Raw genomic sequence first — 26,799 nt, 5'->3', positions numbered from 1 at the left:
ACAGTGCCTTCTAGTGGCAGTACTGTGTACTAGGTCAGTTGAACTACAGATTTCATGGTAAACCCACTGGATGGCGCTGCTGCCTCAAATTGTTTAAATGCAGACTGCCTGCAAAATAAAGACTTATGTCCATCCTGTCCAACAAAGACTGACTCCTTTCCCAACCAATTCCTAGAAAAAGGTGGCGCTCAGATGACTTAGGTCAGTGGAGGTATTGCAAGTGATCTTTTTACCCGCCATTTTCTTAGATAGTGGAGGTAGCCATAGTGTCTGGCATTGTCTTGGTGAAATTTGAACTTCTCAAAATCTTCTAGGGGAGGGTAGGGGAGGGGGAGGGGTGGGTGTTAGGTTAGTGGAGGTAGCCCAATACACCTATATTCCCGCCAAAATTTGAACTTCTTGCCATGATTTCATTGTGGCGTTACCATATCTATCGCCGCCATCTTGTATCCGCCATATTGAATAAATTTGGCAACAGTGGAGAGTGGGGTAGAGCATACTTTGTTCTGGTATTTACTCAGTGTATCTTATCCATGGATTGGATCTCAACAGAAGGCTAACTCGGGTGGCAACTTTTATAATCTTACATGGTCCCACAAAATGATGCAACAATGTATTTGAAATTGTCTTACCAATCTTGCCTTGGACCCCAAAATTCTCAGTGAAAACTACTTGTCTGGCAGGGTGCCTACTATATACCGATCTGCCTCTATCTAATTTACACAGTCAGTATTAATCTTTAACTGTGTCGAACCATCCTGAATGACTTCAGAAGTCACCTGCTCCAGAAGTAGTTGGTTCGCTGATCAAATATTCGACAAGGGAGAACTGACTGAATAACCAAACACTGAAGCCGCTGGGATCGTCTTAAGGACCCCATGAACGCCAATGTTAAACGTTTGAGCTTAAGAATGGAATATTATTGGAGCAGCCTTAACATTATAATTCATACTCCCAGCAAAAGAAGGCTGAAGGCATTAAGGAATGGTGATGATACGACGTACACCATTTTGAAAGGAAAATATCTTAAATTACTTGAGAATAAAAGTAGGTGCATTGTCACTCACTGTAGAGATGTTTGTATAGCAGAACTACAGGGACGCCTGAATTAGAGACATTGGTCTGGACTACGAGTGACCAGCCAAACCCCGGGATGTCCAGAACAGTAGCGTCACTTAAGGAGGATCTCAGTGCACCAGATGCCGTCTATTTGCTTTCAGTACTATGAAACATGTCACATGTCTTACATACAGCAAGTGGTTCAAAGTTGCAGGTACGAACTTCCTAAAAAAAATTCACCATCTCTATGAAGCAGGCGATCCTCTTCTTATTTTTAGGTGGTCGAAACTTCCTCATCACCTTACTTCATTCTCGGTCTATTTTAACTGCACTGGCCAACACTAAGCGTCACATGAAGGAGATCTCCTCATGGGCCAGATGAACTGTAGATGGTTTCACTGTGAATTCGAGTGTTTTAAGAATTCTCCCAGTTTCTCGCGCACTGCGCAACGACTCCCTCATCGTGGTTCCGCCAGCTGACAAGAACACTGCATCTATCATTCTGACTACGATGCTAAAATTGATTTGTTCCTGATGAGGCTACCTACCGGGAACTGCCACAGGACCCAGCGTCAAGAATAATGAACAAGACATCAGAGCTCCTAAAACATTCATGTTTAGAAGGGGCCATTATTTAGAAACCTCTTCCTCAGGTTCCGAGGCCACCTACTATTTACACGTATGGGCTACCAAAGATCCACAAAATGACTGGTTGGTTGGTTGGTTTGGAGAGAAGGAGCCCAACTATAGGGTCATCAGTCCCTAATTCCACTCTCAGACAGGTGGCGGAGTAAAACCATTTCTCAAAAGCGTCTGGGAAGTAAAAAATGCGGAATATTTACTTGGAAACACACTGAATCAGGAAACGAAAGAGGGAAGACAAAAGGGAAGAACGTGCCATAAAAGGAAAATAGAGGTAGAAAATAGTAAAATAATGCAGCAGATGGCCTGGGCTGGCTGTACGCAAGAAGAAAAAAGGATGAGCCAGTCAGTCTGCAACACACTACAATCTATAGCCAAAAAGATAAAGCTACAGGAACACAGACAGCAAAAAGACGAACACCACGGCGAAGAAACAGCAAAGAAGGAATGGGGAATAATTAAAATGGAAGGAGGGTGAACGTCTGCGAGAGAAAACCAGATGCCCAGCCTTAGATTGTGTGATAAACATTCCCCTCACGAATAAAAAGTAAGACCATATCAGCTGTTGAGGGATTCTCTGCCAACACCGTTGGCAGTGTGGCTGGAAGGTTAAAAGTCGACCGCAGAGGTGCTAAAACTGACCAGTCCAACAAGATGCTGACGGCAGTCGAGTGGGGACCACAGTGATATTGAGGTGGGTCCTCGCGACGGAGAAGGCAACCATATGTCAGGTACGTACGGCCGCGGCGGAACCGGCAAAGGACAACTGAGTCCCTGCTGGTGACTCGCATGGATGACAGCCACACATTCGTTGTCTCCTTGATAATATGTACTTTATTTGGTGTACTGAAGGTGCACAATTCAGTATACCAGATCCCAAAAGCTTTACCACATAAGACTGATCACAGATCAATCTTCGGCTGGTCGATCTTCAGACTTAGTCTACAGTAGCCTGTTTGACCAGCCTGTCAGCAAGTTCATTGTCCAGGATCCCGACATGTCCTGGGGTCCAAAAGAAGGACGCTGAACATGCACTGTTTCTGAGGGCATAAAGAGACTTCAGGATAGTAGTTACCGAAGGATGGAGAGGGAAACACTGGTCGAGAGCTTGTAAACCGCACGTGGGTTGTTGTGTGCACCATATCAAGAATTTCGACGATTTTATCAACTGAATTAAACATTTGCAAATTTGGCAATATGATATACGTAATGGTCAGTTTGCATGTGGTTCCTTACTTATGCGTTTTTTTGTCAAAGACTTCATAAATCTTCTCTCCCAGTTATTTGATAGTCCAACTGTGCGATTGTTGAAGTAGACGTTCACGTGATCGTATTTCCTATGTGTTGTTGTTGTCTTCAGTCCTGAGACTGGTTTGATGCAGCTCTCCATGCTACTCTATCCTGTGCAAGCTGCTTCATCTCCCAGTACCTACTGCAACCTACATCCTTCTGAATCTGCTTAGTGTACTCATCTCTCGGTCTCCCTCTACGATTTTTACCCTCCACGCTGCCCTCCAACGCTAAATTTGTGATCCCTTGATGCCTTAAAACATGTCCTACCAACCGATCCCTTCTTCTAGTCAAGTTGTGCCACAAACTTCTCTTCTCCCCAATCCTATTCAATACCTCCTCATTAGTTACGTGATCTATCCACCTTATCTTCAGTATTCTTCTGTAGCACCACATTTCGAAAGCTTCTATTCTCTTCTTGTCCAAACTAGTTATCGTCCATGTTTCACTTCCATACATGGCTACACTCCAAACAAATACTTTCAGAAATGACTTCCTGATACATAAATCTATATTCGATGTTAACAAATTTCTCTTCTTCAGAAACGCTTTCCTTCCCATTGCCAGTCTGCATTTTATATCCTCTCTACTTCGACCATCATCAGTTATTTTACTTCCTAAATAGCAAAACTCCTTTACTACTTGAAGTGTCTCATTTCCTAATCTAATTCCCTCAGCATCACCCGATTTAATTTGACTACATTCCATTATCCTCGTTTTGCTTTTGTTGATGTTCATCTTATATCCTCCTTTCAAGACACTGTCCATTCCATTCAACTGCTCTTCCAAGTCCTTTGCCGTCTCTGACAGAATTACAATGTCATCGGCGAACCTCAAAGTTTTTATTTCGTCTCCATGAATTTTAATACCTACTCCAAATATTTCTTTTGTTTCCTTTACTGCTTGCTCAACATACAGATTGAATAACATCGGGGAGAGGCTACAACCCTGTCTCACTCCTTTCCCAACCACTGCTTCCCTTTCATGCCCCTCGACTCTTATGACTGCCATCTGGTTTCTGTACAAATTGTAAATAGCCTTTCGCTCCCTGTATTTTACCCCTGCCACCTTTAGAATTTGAAAAAGAGTATTCCAGTCAACATTGTCAAAAGCTTTCTCTAAGTCTACAAATGCTAGAAACGTAGGTTTGCCTTTTCTTAATCTTTCTTCTAAGATAAGTCTTAAGGTCAGTATTGCCTCACGTGTTCCAACATTTCGACGGAATCCAAACTGATCCTCCCCGAGGTCCGCATCTACCAGTTTTTCCATTCGTCTGTAAAGAATTCGCGTTAGTATTTTGCAGCTGTGACTTATTAAACTGATAGTTCGGTAATTTTCACATCTGTCAGCACCTGCCTTCTTTGGGATTGGAATTATTATATTCTTCTTGAAGTCTGAGGGTATTTCGCCTGTCTCATACATCTTGCTCACCAGCTGGTAGAGTTTTGTCATGACTGGTTCTCCCAAGGCCGTCAGTAGTTCTAATGGAATGTTGTCTACTCCGGGGGCCTTGTTTCGACTCAGGTCTTTCAGTACTCTGTCAAACTCTTCACGCAGTATCGTATCTCCCATTTCGTCTTCATCTACATCCTCTTCCATTTCCATAATATTGTCCTCAAGTACATCACCCGTGTATAAACCTTCTATATACTCCTTCTACCTTTCTGCCTTCCCTTCTTTGCTTAGAACTGGGTTGCCATCTGAGCTCTTGATATTCATACACATGGTTCTCTTCTCTCCAAAGGTCTCTTTAATTTTCCTGTAGGCAGTATCTATCTTACCCCTAGTGAGATAAGCTTCTACATCCTTACATTTGTCCTCTAGCCATCCCTGTTTAGCTATTTTGCACTTCCTGTTGATCTCATTTTTTAGACGTTTGTATTCCTTTTTGCCTGCTTCATTTACTGCATTTTTATATTTTCTCCTTTCATCAATTAAATTCAATATTTCTTCTGTTACCCAAGGATTTCTAGCAGCCCTCATCTTTTTACCTACTTTATCCTCTGCTGCCTTCACTACTTCATCCCTCAGAGCTACCCATTCTTCTTCTACTGTATTTTTTTCCCCTATTCCTGTCAATTGTTCCCTTATGCTCTCCCTGAAACTCTGTACAACCTCTGGTTCTTTCAGTTTATCCAGGTCCCATCTCCTTAATTTCCCACATTTATGCAGTTTCTTCAGTTTTAATCTACAGCTCATAACCAATAGATTGTGGTCCGAGTCCACATCTGCCCCTGGAAATGTCTTACAACTTAAAACCTGGTTCCTAAATCTCCGTCTTACCATTATATAATCTATTTGATACCTTTTAGTATCTCCAGGGTTCTTCCACGTATACAACCTTCTTTCATGATTCTTAAACCAAGTGTTAGCTATGATTAAGTTGTGCGTATTTCCTATATAGCGGCCAATATTTCCACCAGTTGGACAGGTGGCGATGGGAAGTCCGATAGCTCCAACCATAACCAACATTTGAAGAAATCGCTTTGAACACAGCTCTACATAAGCCAAGTTGGTTTTATCGTTACGTCGACGACAGTTTATCACCTGGCCCCAAAGACGCGAAAAGCTGGGAGAATTCTTAGAACACCTGAATGATGCTCACGACCACATTAGGTTTACGATGGAAGTAGAGATACACGGCACATTGCCCTTCCTTGATGTCCTCATTCATCGGAAAATAATGCTAACTTCAACCACAGTGTGTACAGGAAACCTAGACACAAGGATCGCCATCTGAACGCTATTAGTCATCACCATCCTGTACAAAAACGTGGCGTTCTGAACACCCTCTTCCACCGTGTTCAAGTCGTCTCAATCTCTGAAAATCTACCACTAGCACTAAGAAACCTCCGCAAAATTTTCCAGGCATCACAGGCTATTTCTGGTAGACATGCAGGAAAAATACTACCGAAGAAGAGAACAAGAAACATGCGTTTTTGACTTTCTGTGGGACACTGTCTGGAAAGATTAGTCGGCTCTTGGCGAGACACAATATCTCATCAGTGTTCAGGCCCCCAGCAAAAATGCGACAGCTCATGAGGCCTGTAACAGACGATCTAGGGCTTACAGCGTCTGGAGTGTACAAAGTGCCACCTCAGTGTGGCTGCTACTAGGCCACCCAAACAGTACACACTGTGGAGCGACACATGACTGAACACGAGAGGTGCTTATGCCTCTGCTATCCTAAAAAAACAGTCATGGTAGAACACCCTTTAGAAAATCGACACTTAATTCTATTCGATGGAACATGTCATTAAGAGGACGAAAGGATTTTGAGATAACGTCATAAAAGAAGCGGAAGAAATAAAAATATCTGAAAGCGCTATCAACAAGGATGGCTGTTTACAGCTCAACACAGCATGGGACACAGCGATCGCGAGGATGAACTCCTTTAAAAATTGAAGAATTCTGACTGAACAGAATGTGTAGCTTGCTTTGTTTTCTCTTCAAACAGGACATGTAGCTTGTTCCACATATCTCGTACACTATTACATGCAACCAACGACGCCATGACTTTTGCTTCTACAGTTCTAACGATAATCTGACTCGCTGCACGATCAGCTTAGTCCCATGTTTCTAACGCAGCGTTAAACACATCTGTTTGTGCCGATGTTGCATCCGCTGGCAAACCCGCCGGTTTTTCAACGTCGCCAATACACACTTCGTATGCGCCGTCTGACGCACGTAATAAATTTCGTACTGCGAACTTCCAAATAGTCCAATCTTCAGCACCACACAGCTTCTCTATGCCTCGGCATTGAGTCAAACAGAGCTTCAATGGCGCGTACAGGTACAGCTGCCCATGGAGCTTCAACACGATACCACAGTTCATCAAGAGTAGTGACTGGCGTATTGTGATGAGCCAGTTGCTCGGCCACTATTGACCAGACGTTTTCAATTGGTGGGAGATCTAGAGAATGTGCTGGCCAGGGCAACAGTAGAACATTTTCTGTATCCAGAAAGGCCCGTACAGGACCTGCAACATGCGGTCGTGCATTATCCTGCTGTAATGTAGGGTTTCGCAGGGATCGAATGAATGGTAGGGCCACGGGTCGTAACACATCTGAAATGTAACGTCCACTGTCCAAAGTTCCGTCAATGCGAACAAGAGACGATCGAGACGTGTAACCAATGGCACCCCATACCATCACCCCAGGTAATACGCCAGTATGGCGATGATGAATACACGCTTCCAATGTGCGTTTACCGCGATGTCGCCAAAGACGGATGCGACCATCATGATGCTGGAAATAGAACCTGGATTCATCCCAAAAAATGACGTTTTGGCATTCGTGCACCCAGGTTCGTCGTCGAGTACACCATCGCAGGCGCTCCTGTCTGTGATGTAGCGTCAAGGGTAATCGTAGCCATGGTCTCCGAGCTGATAGTCCATGCTGCTGCAAACGTCGTCGAACTGTTCGTGCAGAAAGTTGTTGTTTTGCAAGCGTCCCCATCTGTTGACTCAGGGATGGAGCTGTAGCTGCACGATCCGTTACAGCCATGCGAATAAGATTCCTGTGATCTCGACTGCTAGTGATACGAGGCCGTTGGGATCCAGCACGGCGTTCTGTATTACCCTCCTGAACCCACCGATTCCATATTCTGCTACAATCCGACCTTTATCAAAGTCAGAATTCGTATTTCTCCACCTTACACGATGTATCACAACAACGTTTCATCATGCAACGCCGGTCAACTGCTGTTTGTATATGAGAAATGGTTTGGAAACTTTCCCCATATCAGCACGTTGTAGGTGTCGCCACCAGCGCTAACCTTGTGTGAATGCTCTGAAAATCTAATCATTTGCATATCACAGCATCTTCTTCCTGTCGGTTAAATTTTGCGTCTGTAGCACGTCATATTCGTGGTGTAACAATTTTAATAGCCAGCAGTGTACAATACGAACCGCGCGTAGCACACTACAAACGCTAACGTGTTTCTGGCGTCACGAAAAAAAAAAATTGCAATACCCAATTGCTTTCTTGAATCGTGTACTGGGTCCATAACCTAATGCAGAAACTTCAAGAAAGAACTAACGGGCACAACATAAAGTATACGCGCGACGTAGTTGCTATAACAAGACACATGTATTTTATTTTATGACAGCAACCAAAGACAGAGATATAGTACGCAGCAGAGAGATTAATATAAACATTTCACTTCAACAGAATGTCATTGCTATGTTATAATAAGGTAAACCCAACAACAAACCTTAAAGTTTCGTTATATTGCCGTACTGAGTGTGAGGTACAAATTATTTGAGCGGCTGCTGCATAAAGGATTCAAGTACTTTCATGGATAATTAACACAAATTTTTTAACAATGAAAAATCATCAAACAGCCGCATGTTTTTAAAGTTGTTATTTTATTTACCCGACCAGTTTCGGGAATCTCATTACCGCCATCTTCAGGCCCCTAGCGCTCCGTGTATAGCGATCAGATACATCAATGCATGTGTAGCCGCATGCATCCATAATCTGTAGTCAAGTCTTCGAAATACACACTCCACAAAAAATTCACTGAATCCAGGTATTGATGATTCCGAAAATATCCGGTTGTTTGCTTATTTTTCTTTGGCGAATATCTGAACGGCTGCTAATGGATCCACAGACTTACATAGAATCTGGTTCCCAGAACCAACTAATGGCCTCTGCTGTATTTACTGAACTATCTGCAGATTATAATACCGTGTGGAGGTTGGGCGTTATTTATAGGCTCCGTCGTATAATACCGCGCAGAAGAACATCACAACTTCGTAACAATACGCTAACTGTCAGACCATTCCAGGCAATTACAGACAATACCACTAGACCCTCAACAATAGGGTTACTCAAGCTACTATTTAGCTAGTATTTTGCTGATATTCAGCCACACTGCCCAGGAAGTTTAGTTACGCTGCTGACTGGGTGACAGAAACACAGGACAGACAAATCGACGTCGCCGACAATACAGTGTATTATCAGAGGGCATAAGCAGAATGGGGTAATGCTTCCATAAATAGGGACTTTAACCAAACGTTAACAAAACTGAATCCTCTTCTTTCACCTGAGTAATACCCTATCCAACGGTGAACTGCACGTTTTTCTCGATGGTCAATGTCTGACCCATAACAAACGGCCACGGTAACTTGAATTATACTTGAGAAAACGCTCTCATTTAAACAGTATCTAACAAATACTGCAACTAAACTGAGTTCAAGAAACGATGTTCTGCAAAAAATATGTGGCACAACGCAGGATTCTGCAGATTCGACCTTACAATCATCTGCCCTCGGCCTTGTCTACTCAGCAGCAGAATATTGCAGCCCTGTCTCGATAAACAACATCCGGACGAAGCTGGTAGACACGCGATTAAATAAAACAGTGGTGACTGTGTTATTGGCACAACCAAATCCATTCCATTATTCTGCCTACCTTCTCTGAGCCGCATTCCACCACCTAATTTGAGAAGAAAGAGGAATACAAGAAAAACTGCATCAACCAGCAGTTGCCAATTCATGAGGACATTCTTGCTGTCCAAATCAACAGATTCGGCTTCAGAAATTCCCCACTCAGTACAGCTAGCAATCTGGCGGGCCGTAACTTCAGTCTCCACGAACTTGGATGCAAGAGTGGTGTAATAAGACTCCACTAGAGCTCCAGATATTTCTCCAAGCCCACAAACCACGGGAACGTGATCTCCCTGGGGGACATGGATTACACTTTACAGGATTCAGACCAACCACGGGAAATGCTTTGACCTTCCTATACAGATGAAGAATGAATACCATTGCGGAGTGCACCTGTGGCTTTCCAAGACAGGCTATCAGAGACATTGTGGAAGAGTGCCTCAAAATTTGTACGCTGGAAACCCCTTAGAATTTTGGGAGACTACAGCTAATGTGATAAATTACATAAATAATATGTCTGTAAATTAAGTATGTACTATATTTATGTTTTTGAACTGATCTCTAATTTCAGAACGATTAATAATAATACCTGTGAGTGTGAAGCGGAGGAACAGACAGTCAGACACATTGTGGAGAACTGCCTGCTCCAACTTGTCAATGGTAGTCTCAAACGCTTGTACAAAGTGACAGAGAGTACCATTATCTGATCATGACATTTAAACGTTAACCCATGAAAATACTGTGTATGTATGTGTGTGTTCGTGCTCTGTAAAACCATACGATGATAATGCTGCTCCTGTATTGGAGTACATCCTTTTCCTGTTACGGTACTGGACATGTGAACGCACAGTCATTCTTAAAGTGCGTTTACACCTGTGCCCCGTGCGGCTAGTGACCTTGCGACAGTAGCCTGCCCCACACGAAGAGAACACAGGTGTGAATGCAATCACTCGCACGTAAATGTTGAGGAAGAGGCATGCAATCTACACGCGTGACTCTACTTGCGTGTGGGGCAAGCACAGTCGTACAGCGACAAGGTGCAAGGTACGCACGAGTAAACGCACCGCAATATGTCAACAGAGACCGCTCAGTTTAACGAAATGTGGCAGCACACTCTGATACCACTGATAATTTTGGCCGAGATAGCTCAGGCTTATACCTTGATCCATCTCTAACAATCAGGACACATGTATCAAACGAAAACATAAAAACTGGAGAATGGGCGATTTGATTTTTCTATTCACTATTCTATTCTAGGATATACAATCAAGATTGCGAGTATCATTTGTTACATGAAGTGACTCCATTTTCTTTTGAAAGGTTGGACGAGATGGAGTGGAACCTGGAAACGCTGACAACGGATCATCTGAGGCGTCCTATCCTCTCCCAGTTAGTGCACGCTGTTCGGCGCATCACAGTGGCCATAATCATTGGAAAAAATTGCTATCTCCAACATACATACAATTATCCTCAGCTGACCCTGAAAGAAAGTGGTGAGTATCTTATTTGCAAGTCTGTTTTTGTGAAATAAAGCGTAGTATTCTCATTAAGGTTTGCTATCCAGAAACTCTCGTCTAAGGTAATGAACACGGATACGGTAAGGCTGCGCTAGAGCTGACAATAGTGTCCTAATCAAAATTTAATATTTCTGTGGTATCTAAAATTTAAAAACCTCTCTCACAACGGCCTGATTTAGCTTCACTGATCAGGATGGTAAAAAAACACGCGTATATTAAGGGAATTTTCATTCACAAAGCAGGCTTATCAAAAAAATGGCTCTGACCACTATGGGACTTAACATCTGTGGTCAACAGTCCCCTAGAACTTAGAACTACTTAAACCTTACTAACCTAAGGACATCACACACATCCATGCCCGAGGCAGGATTCGAACCTGTGACCGTAGCAGTCGCGTGGTTCCGGACTGAACGCCTAGAACCGCTAGACCACCGCGGCCGGCGCAGGTTTATCACATTCACACAGTTCAGTACTGTTCTATCTCATTAAATTGAGCTTAACTTAAATTCCATAAGGCAGTGAAGCAATTTCGAAGTCTCGGTGCGACGAAAATTGTCAGTCGATCTCACAAAACGGCAGGTTCGTCCAGTGTAAATCAGACGTTCCCCACTGACCTCGTGCAACACAGCGTAGTAAGCAGACACTGTGAATAATAATCAGTTAAATAATACGCGAACACACTTACTTTTGTTTAGTTCATGTATTAAATTCCTTCTCATACAGAATCTCATCAAGATGGCGACTAGCTCAACAATACATAAATATACATCTTCGTTCTTTCACGGCTAATCGGCAAGATCTCAATCATTCTCTTGATAAGAGAAAACATAAATAGCAGAGAAACTATTCCATGGAGTAAATGCACGCTCCAAGGAATAATAGGGCTTGAAACTACTTTGCATTTATAATCATCGTATATTAAAGTTTAGGAATCGGTAAGATAAGAAGAGATATTTCGAGATATGTACTGAGTTATATAATTTATAAAATTTCTGAAAATATCGCGGAGAGACCGCTGCAAGAGACATTACAAAAGTACACAGGAAACAACAAACATAGAACTATAAGAAGTGTTCAGATGAAAAGTTAGGAAACATAGTAACAACCAGATCGGTAGAAATTTGCATATGCCACTTTGGGATAATATAGTGCGACTTCTAGGGACGCGAATGTAGTGTCCGGCGTGGTTGTGCGAATGTGCAGGCTCATGATGCAAGGGAGAAGCAGCCAGTTGTGTGCTCAGTCCATTTTATGCGGCAGTGGATTTGAGGACATCATGGCGCTCACGTTGCAAAATTCGAGGACTGAGGAGCAGCGAGGTGTTATCAGGTTTCTGACTGAGGAACAAGGTTAAACCGGCCGATTTTTCTCGTTGAATAATGGCCGCTTACGGGGGAGAATGTGTGACCGACAAATCAGTGACGGGGTGGTGTGACCGTTTTCGTGAATTTCGTCGAGTGTTTGAGAGAAGACCCGAGATCAGGCCAGGTAAACAAGTTAATCACGGCCAAAGTCATCGACAATGTAGACGACCTAGAGAGAAGTGATGGGCTTTTTACATTGTGAAGTGTTGGCAGTGATGGGGGCTAGTGTTGAAACAGCGTGGACAACTGTGCACGACAGATTGGGCTACAAGAAGCTGTACGCGCAGTGGGTTTCAAAGTAGCTCAACGAACTGCAAAAGGAACTGCATATGGGGCTGGCACTCAAACATCTGTTTCGGTATTATGAAGACCCCGCCTTCCAGGAATGGGTCCTTGTCGGTGATGAGTGATGGTGCCATCATTTCGTGCCAGTGAGAAAGCGGTACAGCATTCAATGAAAGCGTGAGACATCACTTCTCCCTGAAAAATTCAAAGGTGTGCCCTCAGCAGGCACGGTGATGCTCACCGTCTTTTTCAACGTCCGGGGTTTGATACTCATCGAATTCCTGGAGCATGGAGACAACATTAACAATGGCATGTACTGTGAGACACTCTGTAGCCTACGCAAGTTCATCAAGAGGAAACGGTCTGGGGCTGCTCACGGACGGAGTGAGTCCGCTCCACGATAACGCGCGTCCACGCGTCTCCAAAGTCACACAAAGTGTAATGGCCGAGTCCAAATGGGAGGAGCTTGAGCTTCTGTCCCACAGCCTGGACATGTCACCCTGCGACTTCAATGTGTTTGGTCCGCTAAAAATAAAAGTACATCTCAAAGGGAAGTGCTTCGATTCGGACGACGAACGGAAGGGCATTGTGGAGGACTGACTCCCGTCACAGCCACAGGAATTCTGGAAACAGGGAATCCTTCGGCTCGCGAAACGGTGGGATAGTTGCGTTCAAGCCTCTGGTGATTACTTTTGAATAAAGACTTCAATTGTACCCACAGTGTTGTTTCGCACCTTTTCATCTGAACACCCCTCATAACAGCAACCACACCGTACGAAAAGAGCCATGTATCTTGATAACTGGATTACACCTAAGGTTAATTACGCTTAATATTCGACACGGACGTTGAGGACAAGTTTCAATTGATGTCAGATAAGCACATCAGACAAAAAATTAGTCACCTCCCTCCACCAAGCAGAGATCATGCAAACACCCCAGTATGGCACACTGCTTCCGTCCTTGGTTATGGCTTGAGTCCAGCGAGTAAGAGAGTGTACAAAATTCCTCAAGTATGCCGTACCCAGTTGAAGTCACTCATCAAACCCTACAGAGCTACCAGATTGCAGGGACTTTTATTTCTACGTTTCACACGCAAGTCACAGACGTTTTTTATGAGATTAAGATTTGGCAGGCCAGCAAAGGGCGATAGGATCCCCAAGTGGTCGTTAAGCCAGGAATGTACCCATGCTGCCCTGTGAACAAGGCTGTGGTCTTTGAAGATGGGAGTGTCTACAGCACACTCAACGTGAGGGCGTAGAAAAAGTGTGGACTTAAAAATCACCACGTGATTTGTTGAAGTCTAGACTGCACCTTCACAAAAGGTCTATACGAAGCTTCTATAGGTGACCTTTTAAGACTCTCGCTCATTGTCGTTGTGACAATGGAGATAATGCCGAAAGGTGCTCTCCGTTTCTCCCGGAATTTTTAGAGTTGAATGCCCGTCTGTATATTCATAGGAACCTCCTGGCACACACAGAAAAATGAAAAATGATCGTATGCCATTGTTGGCCTGGAGGTCCCATTCTGCAAGTCTTATTGCTGTCAGCGCCACATTGGGCGACTTGCAGCCGATGAGGAAGATGAAATGATGAGGACAACACAATACCCAGGCCACGAGCGGAGTAAATCTCCAACCCAGCCGAGAATCGAACCCGGGCCCAGTGCATTTACCACCCAGCTAAGCAGGCGGACGCTGGCACACATTGCTGCAGACGATAGGAGAAGCCCCTACACAACGCCAATCCCAGCAGAAAGGATACTATGCATCGAAAGAAGGCAAGAATAGGCGCTGTTTCACAACAAGCAGTTTAACGTGGATTATAAACCACAGTGGAGTTTGTTTTTTACTTATTTATGCTATTATATCACCTAGTAAAATTAGGGTGTTTATGCTCCTTCTTATATCCAAGCAGACATATTACCAATGCATAGCACAATAGCAACATAGTGATAATAATAATAGATTGATAGATAGAATAATGAACAGGGGAGAGCCTTGTACCCCAAGCCTGCATGTAACTTCAGTCTTTTTCACACCAAGGACAGGACATTTACAATACGGCAACAGAGATTAATAACATAGAAATGCTATGTAGGCCTACGACAATTAAAATAATTCTTTGCTTTTAAATGTGTATTAACATGAATTTTTTGGCCTAATTTGTTACCCAGAAAAATTACTTTTATTTGTATTTATTTGGGTTTTCAGTTTATTAAGCCTAGGTCTGTGCTCAGGGAAGTCTAACTATAACATATGACTTGTTCACTTATGTTAAGCCATGCCTCATGGTACAACACCACGTTGTATCTTAAGCCAAATACAACACTTTGAAGAATGATCTCTGCGATACAGACCTTTAATAAACTGTTGTGCATTGTGATTCATTTGACAGGAAATAAGACAAGCAATGAAATGGTAAAAAAATCATGCCCTAGGTGCAAGTCCTTCACCTATGTATGTATAATTTAAGAACTGCCAGTATTATTAACTTTGTGTTAAGCAATTTCCTTTTTATGTTCTTGTCAAATGTAAGTAGTGATTTCTAACAGAAATGTATGGTAGCAGTACAGAAGGAATCATTATGGAGAAGAGATTGATTAGTCAGAGGAAGAGGGAGAAATAAGATGGAACGAAGAAAATAGAAGTAGATCGGTGTTAGGAAAGCACGCATAATGTTGACATGAAGACAGGGACACTGATTCGCTGTTGGGCAGAACGAAGGCAACAGGGATATGCCAACAGGAAAAGATAAGCAGATGATAACTGATAAAGCTTTAATCTCCTTTGAAATGCAGAATGGTTTTGGAAATGATGCAGGTTAGAAGTTAGTTCGTGCTAGACCTCTATAGCTGCAATGAAGAGGTAGATACAGACAGTTTTAGTGTTATGTAGCGGTACAGTCAAGATATGAGATGCTGGACGTTTCCAAGCTGGTAGCGCAGGTACAGAATGATGACAGGTATTTGATACGTGAGGACACATGTGACTGAGAAGCCAGTGAAGAAGACAGAACATGTGTAAATCATTTAGCCTCTCCATTCGCGTCCACCCAAGTATGAAACAGTCCAATGTTTTACACACACACACACACACACACACACACACACACACACACACACACACATACACGCACATTATTATGCAAGCATTCATTGCTAGCTCGAGTTTTCTGGAGTTTCCAGTATTTATGTCCTGTTCAACTACATCACAGTAGTAAAGAGTGGCAGCACTAAAGACGTGACTAATTTCTGTGTTATGTATTTTTTATTTCTGTGTTTTTTTTAAGAAGACAAAGATTTCCTGCATGCTGTAACACTTGGTTCTTCCCAGTTGAGATGCTCATCCAGAACTGTACCGAGATTTTTTACTCTTTTTTGATGGTGTAACTAGATATCATCAAGATGGATAGTGTGAACTGTTTTACGAAAAATTTCACTGATCCATTTTCCATATGATATGAAGATGACCTGCGATAAGTGTTTAGTTTTAAACCCATGTTTTGTGCCTATCGTGATACTAAACACAGGACATCATTCACACGTTGACACGACAGCAGCAGTCGTGTTATAGCTGGCGCTTACATACTGCTGATGTCATCAGCATTCAAGTGGCACTTCCAAGAGTGTAGCACAAATGAAATATCGTTGATACACAGTGAGAAAAAAAACATTGACACAGACACTACAAAACCTAACTGTGTTCCAGTCTCAAACATTAAGATTTATAGTCACATTTAACAGCAAAGTAGCCAAATATAATAACATATGTATCAAAAAGGACTTTACAACTTTGGAAACTCATACTGATTTAGCCACTTAACTTACAGATATAGTTTCGGTGTCACTTTATAGCAAAATACATCAAGCTTTTTACAAATTCAATGTGACTTCAATTGGTTATGCAGCAAACATCCCAACTGAAGTTATCTCTTGCCAAACTCGCTGTAGCATGTTGAGTGTTGCTTGCACAGTTGCGAGGTAGCTTCTAGGTATCAGCTCTGGCAGGGAAGCCTGTAAGGGTGAAACAAACACGATATTCTAGATGGATGAATGCACAAAAGAAAAAGTCAAGAGGTGTCAGTCCGGTGAACGTGCGAGCCATGCAATTGCCGCACCTAGGACCATTCAGTTACCTGGAAAGCCGACATTTAGGAAATCGCGGACGTCAGAATACAGTAGTAATTTTGCAAAATGAGATCGTTATTGTAGATCTACTGGAAGGAACTTTACCATACTCTGTGCGAAAATTTCTTTACAGGGCTGTTGCATACTTCGACTCTTCAAAACAAATCACTCAGAGAACACACTCAGAACCGGTAAAGACGGTCATCTTTGCTGAAACTGCCCCTGGCGCTTGTAGTGGCGTGATTTTGTACTAGTGTACCACGTAAGTCAGAAGTTGGCCTATTTTCCTTTAAGAAGACACCAAGACAAAGTTTGTAAGTCGTATAAACAAGTTTATACTAGTTTTCAAAGATGCAAAGTTCTTTTTGATACACTCAGTACGCGATGTTAAATGTAACCTCTATTTCTTGCAACTCTAATTTTTTATCTGACATAATTATGTGTACATCACGATTGACCAGTTTCATCTTTCATCTACTTTGTTATTTTGAAGTGAAGCTACATACGTGAACAACAGAAATTAATTTATGATCCTGCGTTTTACTATGTGATCGAACGCAATGGGAATTACTGATTGTGAAATAATCGTCACACAAAATGACAGCAACTAGGCAGATTCTCGCCATTAACAAGAAGCGAGTTGCAGGAGACCAGAACTTCGTCTTGGAGCAGTAAAAAAGTTAACAATTAAAATATTATAGAGTAACCATTCATATAAGTATATGATCACGAATATAGATCTGAAGATCGGGCGTTAAAAACGTAGGCATACGCCACATACAAATTAGTTTCTATACAAAACACGATAAGATCAGAGTAAAAACAGAAACACTAGAAAAGTTCCAGGATGCTCAATTTACGTAGAATTTCTCACCATTGCAACAAGCTCAACAAACGAAATACACTACTGGCCATTAAAATTGCTACACCACGAAGATACGTGCTACAGATGCGAAATTTAACTGACTGGAAGAAGATGCTGTGATATGCTAAAGATTAGCTTTTCAGAGCACTCACACAACCTACAACGTGCTGACGTGAGGGAACTTTCTAACCGATTTCTCATACACAAACAGCAGTTGACGGGCGTTGCCTGGTGAAACGTTATTGTGATGCCTCGTGTAAGGAGGAGAAATGCGTACCATCATTTTTCCGACTTTGATAAAGGTCGGATTGTAGCCTATCACGATTGCGGTTTATCGTATCGTGACATTGCTGCTCGCGTTGGTAGAGATCCAATGACTGTTAGCAGAATATGGAATCGGTGGGTTCAGGAGGGTAATACGGAACGCCGTGCTGGATCCCAACGGCCTCGTATCACTAGCAGTCGAGATGACAGGCATCTTATCCGCATGGCTGTAACGGAACGTCTCGATCCCTGAGTCAACAGATGGGGACGTTTGCAAGACAACAACCATCTGCCAGAACAGTTCGACGACGTTTGCAGCAGCACGGACTATCAGCTCGGAGACCATGGCTGTGGTTACCCTTGACGCTGCGTCACAGACAGGAGCGCCTGCGATGGTGTACTCAACTACGAACCTGGGTGCACGAATGGGAAAACGTCATTTTTTCGGATGAATCCAGGTTCTGTTTACAGCATCATGATGGTCGCATCCGTGTTGATTGGCGACATCGCGGTGAACGCACATTGGAAGCGTGTATTCGTCATCGCCATACTGGCGTATCACCTGGCGTGATGGTATGGGGTGCCATTGGTTGCACGTCTCGGTCACCTCTTGTTGGCATTGACGGCACTTTGAACAGTGGACGTTACATTTCATATGTGTTACGACCCGTGGCTCTACCCTTCAATCGATCCCTGCGAAACCCTACATTTCAGCAGGATAATGCACGACCGCATGTTGCAGGTTGTGTACGGGCCTTTCTGGATACAAAAAATGTTCGACTGCTGACCTGGCCAGCACATTCTCCAGATCTCTCACCAATTTAAAGCTTCTGGCCTATGGTGACCGAGCAACTTGCTTGTCACAAGACCAGTCACACTCTTGATGAACTGTGGTATCGTGTTGAAGCTGCATGGGCAGCTGTACCTGTACACGCCATCCAAGCTCTGTTTTACTCAATGCCGAGGCGTATCAAGGCCGTTATTACGGCCTGAGGTGGTTGTTCTGGGTACTGATTTCTCAGGATCTATGCACCCAAACTGCGTGAAAATGTTATCACATGTGAGTTCTAGTATAATATATTTGTCCAATGAATACTTATTTATCATCTGCGTTTCTTCTTGGTGTAGCAATTTTAATGGCCAGTAATGTAATGTATTAAAAGGGCACACATGGCTTTGTAGCCGTCTAGCTGGCGTAGGCACCTGTAGCTGAGAGTTTTTCGCTTTAAGCATGATGAATTTTAACTTCAAGAACTGAGATTAAAACGGAAAATTAAGAGAAAAATAGAAAACTGACCACTGAAAATCGCAGCATGAGAATCTAGCCATACAGAAGCCCCTTTGACTAGCAACTAAAACGTCCTGCCTCCTGGTTCGACGAGATCCACCGCCCATTTCTGAAGAAAGACCATCAGCAGTAGCGGCCTTGGACTTCTGGCATAACGAGTCATCCTCGCTCTTCCAATGGCTTGTCAAAGAAGACGGAGGAGCGGACTGAGTTTCAGTGCAACGTCTTGCCTTTAGGGTGGGAATCTGCTGCGAAAAGCGGAAGAATCAGCAATGATCAGCAACCTGAAAACGCAGCGCGCAATGGACTCCACTGCATTAAAAACACATATTGTGTATGCATAGGAGATAAGTCTGTAGCTGATAAAGTGTCGAGACACTCTCTCCTCTGCCAAAAGATCTCAAATTAGTGCCCCATCCGGACCTCTGGGTACAGACTGTCGAGGGATACGCAACCATGAGAACAAGGTTGAACAACCAACTAAACGGGACCTTTATACGAGTTGGTGAGTGGAACGCAGAAGTTTGAACGTAGTACGGAAGCTACAAAACCTGAAAAAGGAAATGCAAAGGCCCAATCTACATAGAATGGGGATCAGCGAAGTGGAATCGTAAGAAGCTAAAGATCCTTAATGAGTAGCAGAACACAGAGTTTCAGGAGAATACGGACCTGGTAGAAAGAATGAGAGGGAAAAAGACTGTTTGAGTCTTACAGCTAGTAATAGCGAATACTCTGTTCGAAAATCACAAGAAAAGGACTGTGGGGCGGCGGGTTTTCTCACCTTATCACATTCAAAAGTATTAATTTTCTAAAACTGTGTTCATCCACGCCACAAGGGCCTGTAAATTACTGACTTGAGCAACACGAAAGTAGCCTTAACTGCAATACACACAATTTGGAATCCTCTTGTCCACATTCCATCTCGCTGTGTGTGGAAAATAAACTCTTCCTCGCTACTTTAAGGGATATGTTCACATGCACCAACTTGTTCACAGATACCATAAGTTATCACACTCCTTTAACACACAGCAGAATCTAAATTTCCTCAAAGCTCCATTATCTTAAAATTTCAATTCCGCTGTGTATTGTTCAGACAATTCAGAAGAGGAAGGTTTTAATGTCCCACCCACCACATGGGTTTAGAGTACGGCGGTTCACAAAAATATGCGAGACGGAAACAGGAAGGAAACACGAAGTTTAATTCTAAACCGTTGGAGGCCAGCCTTGGCCTTGGAGCTGAGCGAAAGCGAGAGGGAGCCCCTGTCTCTCTCGCTGGCTACCGAAAGCGCTTGCTTCCGCACACAAGTTATGATTAGCAAGGCCTCAAAACACGGGTAAATTCTAACTGGGTTATACCATGGTAAGACAGAGATTCATAAATTAAATATTGGATTGTAATTCGTATCCAGGAGCGTATACAGACTCGGGTCACAATTCAGTATGAAGAGTAGAGTGAGTTTAAGAGGATGTTCCAGAAGAATCAGTACGAAAAGAAGTCGAAACTAAAGTAGTGAAGAATGATGAGGTGCATTTGAAGTTCTCTAATGTGACAGATACTGCGATAATGAATTCCACAATAGGCACCTCAGCTGAAGAGGGGTAGACACCTATAAAAATGGCAATCACAGAAAATGAACAAACAAATATAGGTACAAGGAAGGAAACTGCGAACAAACCTTGGGTTACAGAATAAATAAATCAGTTGATCGACGAAAAGGAAGGAGGTCAACAAATGATAAGGAAAAGAGTGGAACACAGCAATGAAAGTCACTTAGGAATAACGTAAATATGAAGTACAGGGAAACCAAAGTGATTTGGCTACTGGAAAAATGTGAAGAAACAGAATGAGAAACGGTCGTCGTAAGGACTGATTAATCGTACAGAAAACTCAAATCGCAAGTCTTCCACAACTCTGGCTTTCCTAATGAATCCCCTGTGTCCTCGTCTCCATCGTAGAGGTCTTCGGTGTAATCTTTGCTCCTATTCATTCTCTAGTTCGTATTTAAGAACCGAATTCCTCTTGAGTTCTTAACGTTAACACCTTTGGTTTTTTTCACGGAAGCTATTTAGACGTTTTCATATACTAATCAGTCCCTCCGCTGATCATATCCTTTTCGATTTTGAACTGGTAGGGAGCTAGGATCTGCGAGAAGTAAGGTGCTGTGCGTAACAAAACAATTATTTATTTACGCAGAGGACAATCTTACAAGTATCATAACACGTAATATTTAATTGCCGCGGGGAGCATACTTTTTATTGCAACGATCAGCGTATCCAAAACAAATCCTTAGAGTCTGATAAAAGGGCATGTATTTAACAAAAGATTTTAGCAATAGTTTCTGCAATAAACAGTAGCAGACAGCTGATTTTTAATGTGATATACACGTCTGTGAAGCAGACAATGAAATATTAAAAGGCTGCTAATTGCATCTGCCAGTGAAGCATACCCAACGTAAGTTCTAAGCTTATCAGAGTACGTAACCGAAATCATTAACACGCGACATTTTAAAAAGAACAGCAAATTATGCGCGTCTGTGAGGCAGTCAGTGAAACAATTGTTCCCAAATTTTTGAAAGAGTACCTTTTGTATCCGTCTGTGAAGCGGACAAGGCAGAATATTTTATGATTAGTACTAAACCAAACAGGTAAAAAAGTCAAACAGTTAGAAAGGAATCAACCGATAAACGTCTGTGAAGTCGACAGAGCAGGACCTTAATAAAAAAATTTAAAATAATACAAATTACGCATGCCCGTGTAGTGAACGGAGCAGAAAGCTCTAATCAGTTAACAACAGCTCCTCTTAGGGGCCCAGGCGCTTGCTCGATTCGTAACAGATTCTGGAATATGCAGAACAGAAATTAGACTTACATAACAGACTAATGACAAACCTTAAAGTCTCCTTAAATAGAACAGTATCATGGGGATATGGAACAGAACCTGTTTTGGGGCTACAAATACCAAACCCGAAGAAGCACTTAAATTCAATGGCACTAGTTTTCAGATTCAGCTAGCAAGTGAAAGGAGGCACATGCCTCCCCGAAAACACGCAGAACACGAGTCTTAACCCTAGGACGCCTAAGGGGGGGGGGGGGGGGGGAGTGGTTCGTTGAACCCACAATTTTTTTACGTCCCCTGCTTTTGCCCAAGTAACTTTCATACTACATATTCCCTTTGAGTTATTGTTTGTTGGCTATTTTATGAAACGTTAGTGTCAATATATTTTATAGAAAATTCCTGCTTTGAAAGAAACAATAAATAAACTTATTATGGGTCCAACAACCCCCCCCCTTATGCTTCCATGCTACAGAAAATTTCCCTTAGTAGGATTTCGTATTTCTCATCTCTACAACAACGCAAGTTTGTTTCTTGTTGGTTGGTATTCTTGATATTCACAACAATCGGTTTACTTTCAGAAGAAGTAATTGTTGATGTCAGTCAGCTGTTATTTATCTTGTAAACTTGCAGTGAGTTAGTGCAGTTCCCAACACGTAGGCCTCCAGTGACTTTGGTGTCCTATACAGCAAAAACGAAACCAAGTAAAAACTTACTGATGTTTGGCAACATTGCACCAAGATAATGGCACTGTTGGAGGAGAGAAGAATAAAACCGAGATAAATGCATATTATAATTCCACTAAAGGTGGAATTGATACCATTGATCAAATGGCGCGTATTTACACCTGCGAGAGGCGAACAAAGAGATGGCCTCTATCTGTATTTTACTCTCTCATCGACATTTGTTCGATCAATGCAACCACCATATACATCCAGCAACATCCAAGATGGAATGAAAAGAAACACAACAAACGGAAACTTTATCTTCTGCAAGCTGGGATGGAACTAGTGAAATTGCAGATAGGAGAAAGAAGTGCCAATGCAAGAGGGTTATCTAACCAAATTGTTCAATCAATGGAGACTATTCTACAAAAGAAAATCAAAGAAGTGACAACAGAAGCACGTCAGCCTCCTGCAGGGAAAGGTCGGTGTCATATTTGTGTAAGAAAAGCTAAAACAAAGAAGCAGAAGTGCAACAATTTAAGCAAACCAAAACAGTATTGTGGACAGTGTCATAAACATCTGTGTACACACATTCAGAAATAATTGTGAGGTGTGTCTCTTGCCTTGAAGTTGAGGACTCAGAGTAGTCTGTTGTATATGAACACATCTGTATTTTGTATTGCAATATGTCAATTTTTTATTCACTCGATCCAGTATTTATAACAATTAACAACATTTATAAACCGATGCCTTAGTTAAAATACATAAACCATTTTGAAAGTTGTAATTTTTCGTCAGTAAACTTGTTTAATAGCTGTGGGCTCGCCGAACCCCCCTCCCCCCCCCCCCCCCCTTAGGCATCAAAGTTAGAGAAAAAGTCTTGGGCGTCCTAGGGTTAAACTTGAGTGGAAGTATTTAACTTCGAGAATATAAAATACTTATATTTACAACTGCACACACCAACACTAGCAGGCACAACTTTCAGTCCAGTGACCGTTAGGCTAAATGACGTTCAGCATGCCGATGCACTGTTAATGCACTGGCAAAAGTACGGCCAGAAGAATATGGACAAGAACAACAAAAGACACTAAAAGATGACAAGGAAAAGTTAGTCTTGCGAGCCCTAATTAACAGATTAACGCTTGACAAATACCGCGGTTCCTGCGTTAGGTAATTTCCAAGAAGCGTTGTCTACCGAACGCGCAGGCTCCGAACAGCATACAGGGTGAGTCACTAACTATTGTCATCACGGATAGCCCCGAAAGTACGATAGTAGCTGAAAAGTTTGTGGGACAAATGTTGCATGGGACAACGGGGGCAATAGAATGACGTTAGTGTGTTGTTGCTAGACGGGGTCGCGTCAGAGATATGAAGGTCAACTTTGTTTTTTTAAAGGGGATGCTACGGTTTGGTACTTGTTTTCTGATAGCGGCTATCGAGACGAATCCAACGATGTGTAACAGTAAGGTCTTTGAAGGTCAACGAAGGTCAAAAAGGAGGCATGAACGTCCATTTACAGAAGGTGTTCGAAGTGATGACCATTGGTATGAATGCAGTGCTGCAATCTTCTTATCGTGGATTGAGTGGTATTCCTTATCACTTCGGCACTTATCGGAGCACGTGCTCTGACAATTCTCTCTCGTATGTCGTGCAAGTAGTAAATATTCACCGAATACGGCATTCCCATCTAACGTGTCATTGACATGTAAAGTTCACTGAGACTTTTTGCGGATGATGCTGTGGTGTATCGAGAGGTTGTAACAATAGAAAATTGTACTGAAATGCAGGAGGATCTGCAGCGAATTGACGCATGCTGCAGGGAATGGCAATTGAATCTCAATGTAGACAAGTGTAATGTGCTGCGAGTACATAGAAAGATAGATCCCATATCACTTAGCTACAAAATAGCTGGTCAGCAACTGGAAGCACTTAATTCCATAAATTATCTGGGAGTAGGCATTAGGAGTGATTTAAAATGGAATGATCATATAAAGTTGACCGTCGGTAAAGCAGATGCCAGAGTGAGATTAATCGGAATAATCCTAAGAAAAAGCAATCCGAAAACAAAGGAAGTAGGTCACAGTACACTTGTTCGCCCACTGCTTGAATATTGCTCACCAGTATGGGATCTGTACCAGGTGGAGTTGTTAGAGAAGATCCAACAGAGAGCAGCGCGCTTCGTTACAGGATCATTTAGTAATCGCGAAAGCGTTATGGAGATGATAGATTAACTCCAGTGGAAGACTCTGCAGGAGAGACGCTCAGTAGCTCGGTACGGGCTTTTGTTAAAGTTTCGAGAACATACCTTCACCGAAGAGTCAAGCAGTATATTGCTCCCTCCTACGTATATCTCGCGAAGAGACCATGAGGATAAAATCAGAGAGATTAGAGCCCACACAGAATCATACCGACAATCCTTCTTTCCACGAACAATACGAGACTGGAATAGAATGGAGAACCGATAGAGGTACTGAGGGTATCCTCCGCCACACACCGTCAGGTGGCTTGCGGAGTATGGATGTAGATGTAGATAAACAACATTCGACGGTTTCGCAATACAACACTAATAGGAACGGTAAGACTTGTATCGTCGAATCAAGCGAATGTGAATAATGCAGTCCTTCAAAGAACAAGTCGATATACTTCTCATTTACAGGGAATGCCAACGAAATTCAGTGAGAGGTAGAGACTTATACGCTGAAAGATATACCCAAAAACTCATCCTACACGTCGTACATCTAAATTTTAAATATGTGTATGATGAATTGAGAACAACTGGATCTTTAAAGCTTCGGAAACATATCCCGCAAAGGAAAGTTACTAACGAGGAAACGGAAATTGGTACTCTTGCCTTGCCTCTGTCGTTCTAGATCCTTGTGTTCGCGTCAAATCGCAAGGGAATCTGGCTTGAGCCAGAGTAGTGTTGTTCGTGTTCTGCATCACCATAAATTACCGCAACAGTCTGCATTATGAATTAAGTGGTACGGATTGTAGGCATCGCATTGAATTCTGCCGATGGGCTCGATTTCAGGTTCAGAGAGATGACACATTTATTAATTTATTTTATTTACTAACGAGGTTACATTCACGAACCATGGAAATGTTACTTTGCATAACATGCATTATTGGGCAACTGAAAATCCACGTTGGCTGCGCCAAGTTACACAACGAAAACCGTGGTCGGTGAATGGTGTGGGATTCTGGAGGACAGAATTACAGGCCCCTATTTCATCGACGGAAATCTTAATGGTAATAAGTACACCTCATTTCTGCAATAAACATTAGATATGTTACTGGATGAAATATCCTTAGGAACAAGGAACAGAGTGTGGTATCAAAACGATGGGCGTCCGGTACATTTTTCGTTGATGGCTAGAAATGAGTTGCAGAGACAATTCCCAAATCGTTGTTTTGGACGCGGAGGATATTTGTCGTGACCGACTCGTTCGCCAGACTTGCACCTCTGGGTTTTTTCTTATGGGGATTCGTAAAGACATTGTTTATAAAGACGTTCCAACTACACCTGAAGATATGCGAGAGAGAATTGTCAGAGCATGTGTTCGATAAGTGCCGGAGAGGTAAGGGATACCACTCAATTCATGATAAGAAGATTGCAGCACTGCAATCATACCAATGGTCATCACTTCGAACACCTTCTGTAAATGGACGTTCATGCCACCTTTTTGACCTTCAAAGACCTTACTGTTACACATCGTTGGATTCGTCTCGATAGCCGCTATCAGAAAATAAGTGCCAAACTATAGCTTCCCATAAAAAAAAAGTTGCCCTGTATATCTCTGAAGTGACCCAACCTAGCAACAAAAAACCAACGTCATATTATGGCCCCCGTTGTCCCATGCAACTGTTCTCCCACAAGCTCTTCAGGTCCTATCATACTTTCGAAGTTATTCTTCGTGGCAATAGTTAGTAACTCACCCTGTATATCGACCAGAGGACTCTAGTGGCGACAAACAAGGATACTGTTTATTGTGGTGACTAGAACGACAAAAAAAGACGATCATTTACTAAGTTACCGTCAACTGCAAAGGAAACTAGTGATTTCACTTACTTTACTCGGCAGCCACGTCTTTTTCATTTCCGCGGGTTGTATACGCAGCCGGGAGAAATCCTTGGTCTCCATTATCCGGTTACATTCTAGATATGTCTCTGTGAAATATTGGGAGAGTCTGAGAAGATTGAATTTTCTCACGC

At 42.6% G+C, this 26,799-nt stretch overlaps 1 protein-coding gene across 1 annotated transcript in view; it reads left to right on the top strand.

Moving 5' to 3' along the window:
- LOC126271480 (uncharacterized) overlaps positions 1–26,799 on the top strand; it is a 137,535-nt gene that overhangs the window by 23,616 nt on the left and 87,120 nt on the right. The window contains exon 3 of the mRNA XM_049974157.1: positions 10,703–10,875. Coding sequence (XP_049830114.1) covers positions 10,703–10,875 — 173 coding nt within the window. The remainder of the gene's footprint in view (positions 1–10,702; positions 10,876–26,799) is intronic.

Source organism: Schistocerca gregaria, chromosome 1, assembly GCF_023897955.1.
Source record: "Schistocerca gregaria isolate iqSchGreg1 chromosome 1, iqSchGreg1.2, whole genome shotgun sequence".
NCBI lineage: Eukaryota > Metazoa > Arthropoda > Insecta > Orthoptera > Acrididae > Schistocerca > Schistocerca gregaria.
The sequence above is the reverse complement of the archived record's forward strand: the minus strand, read 5'-3'. Positions and strand labels throughout refer to the sequence as shown.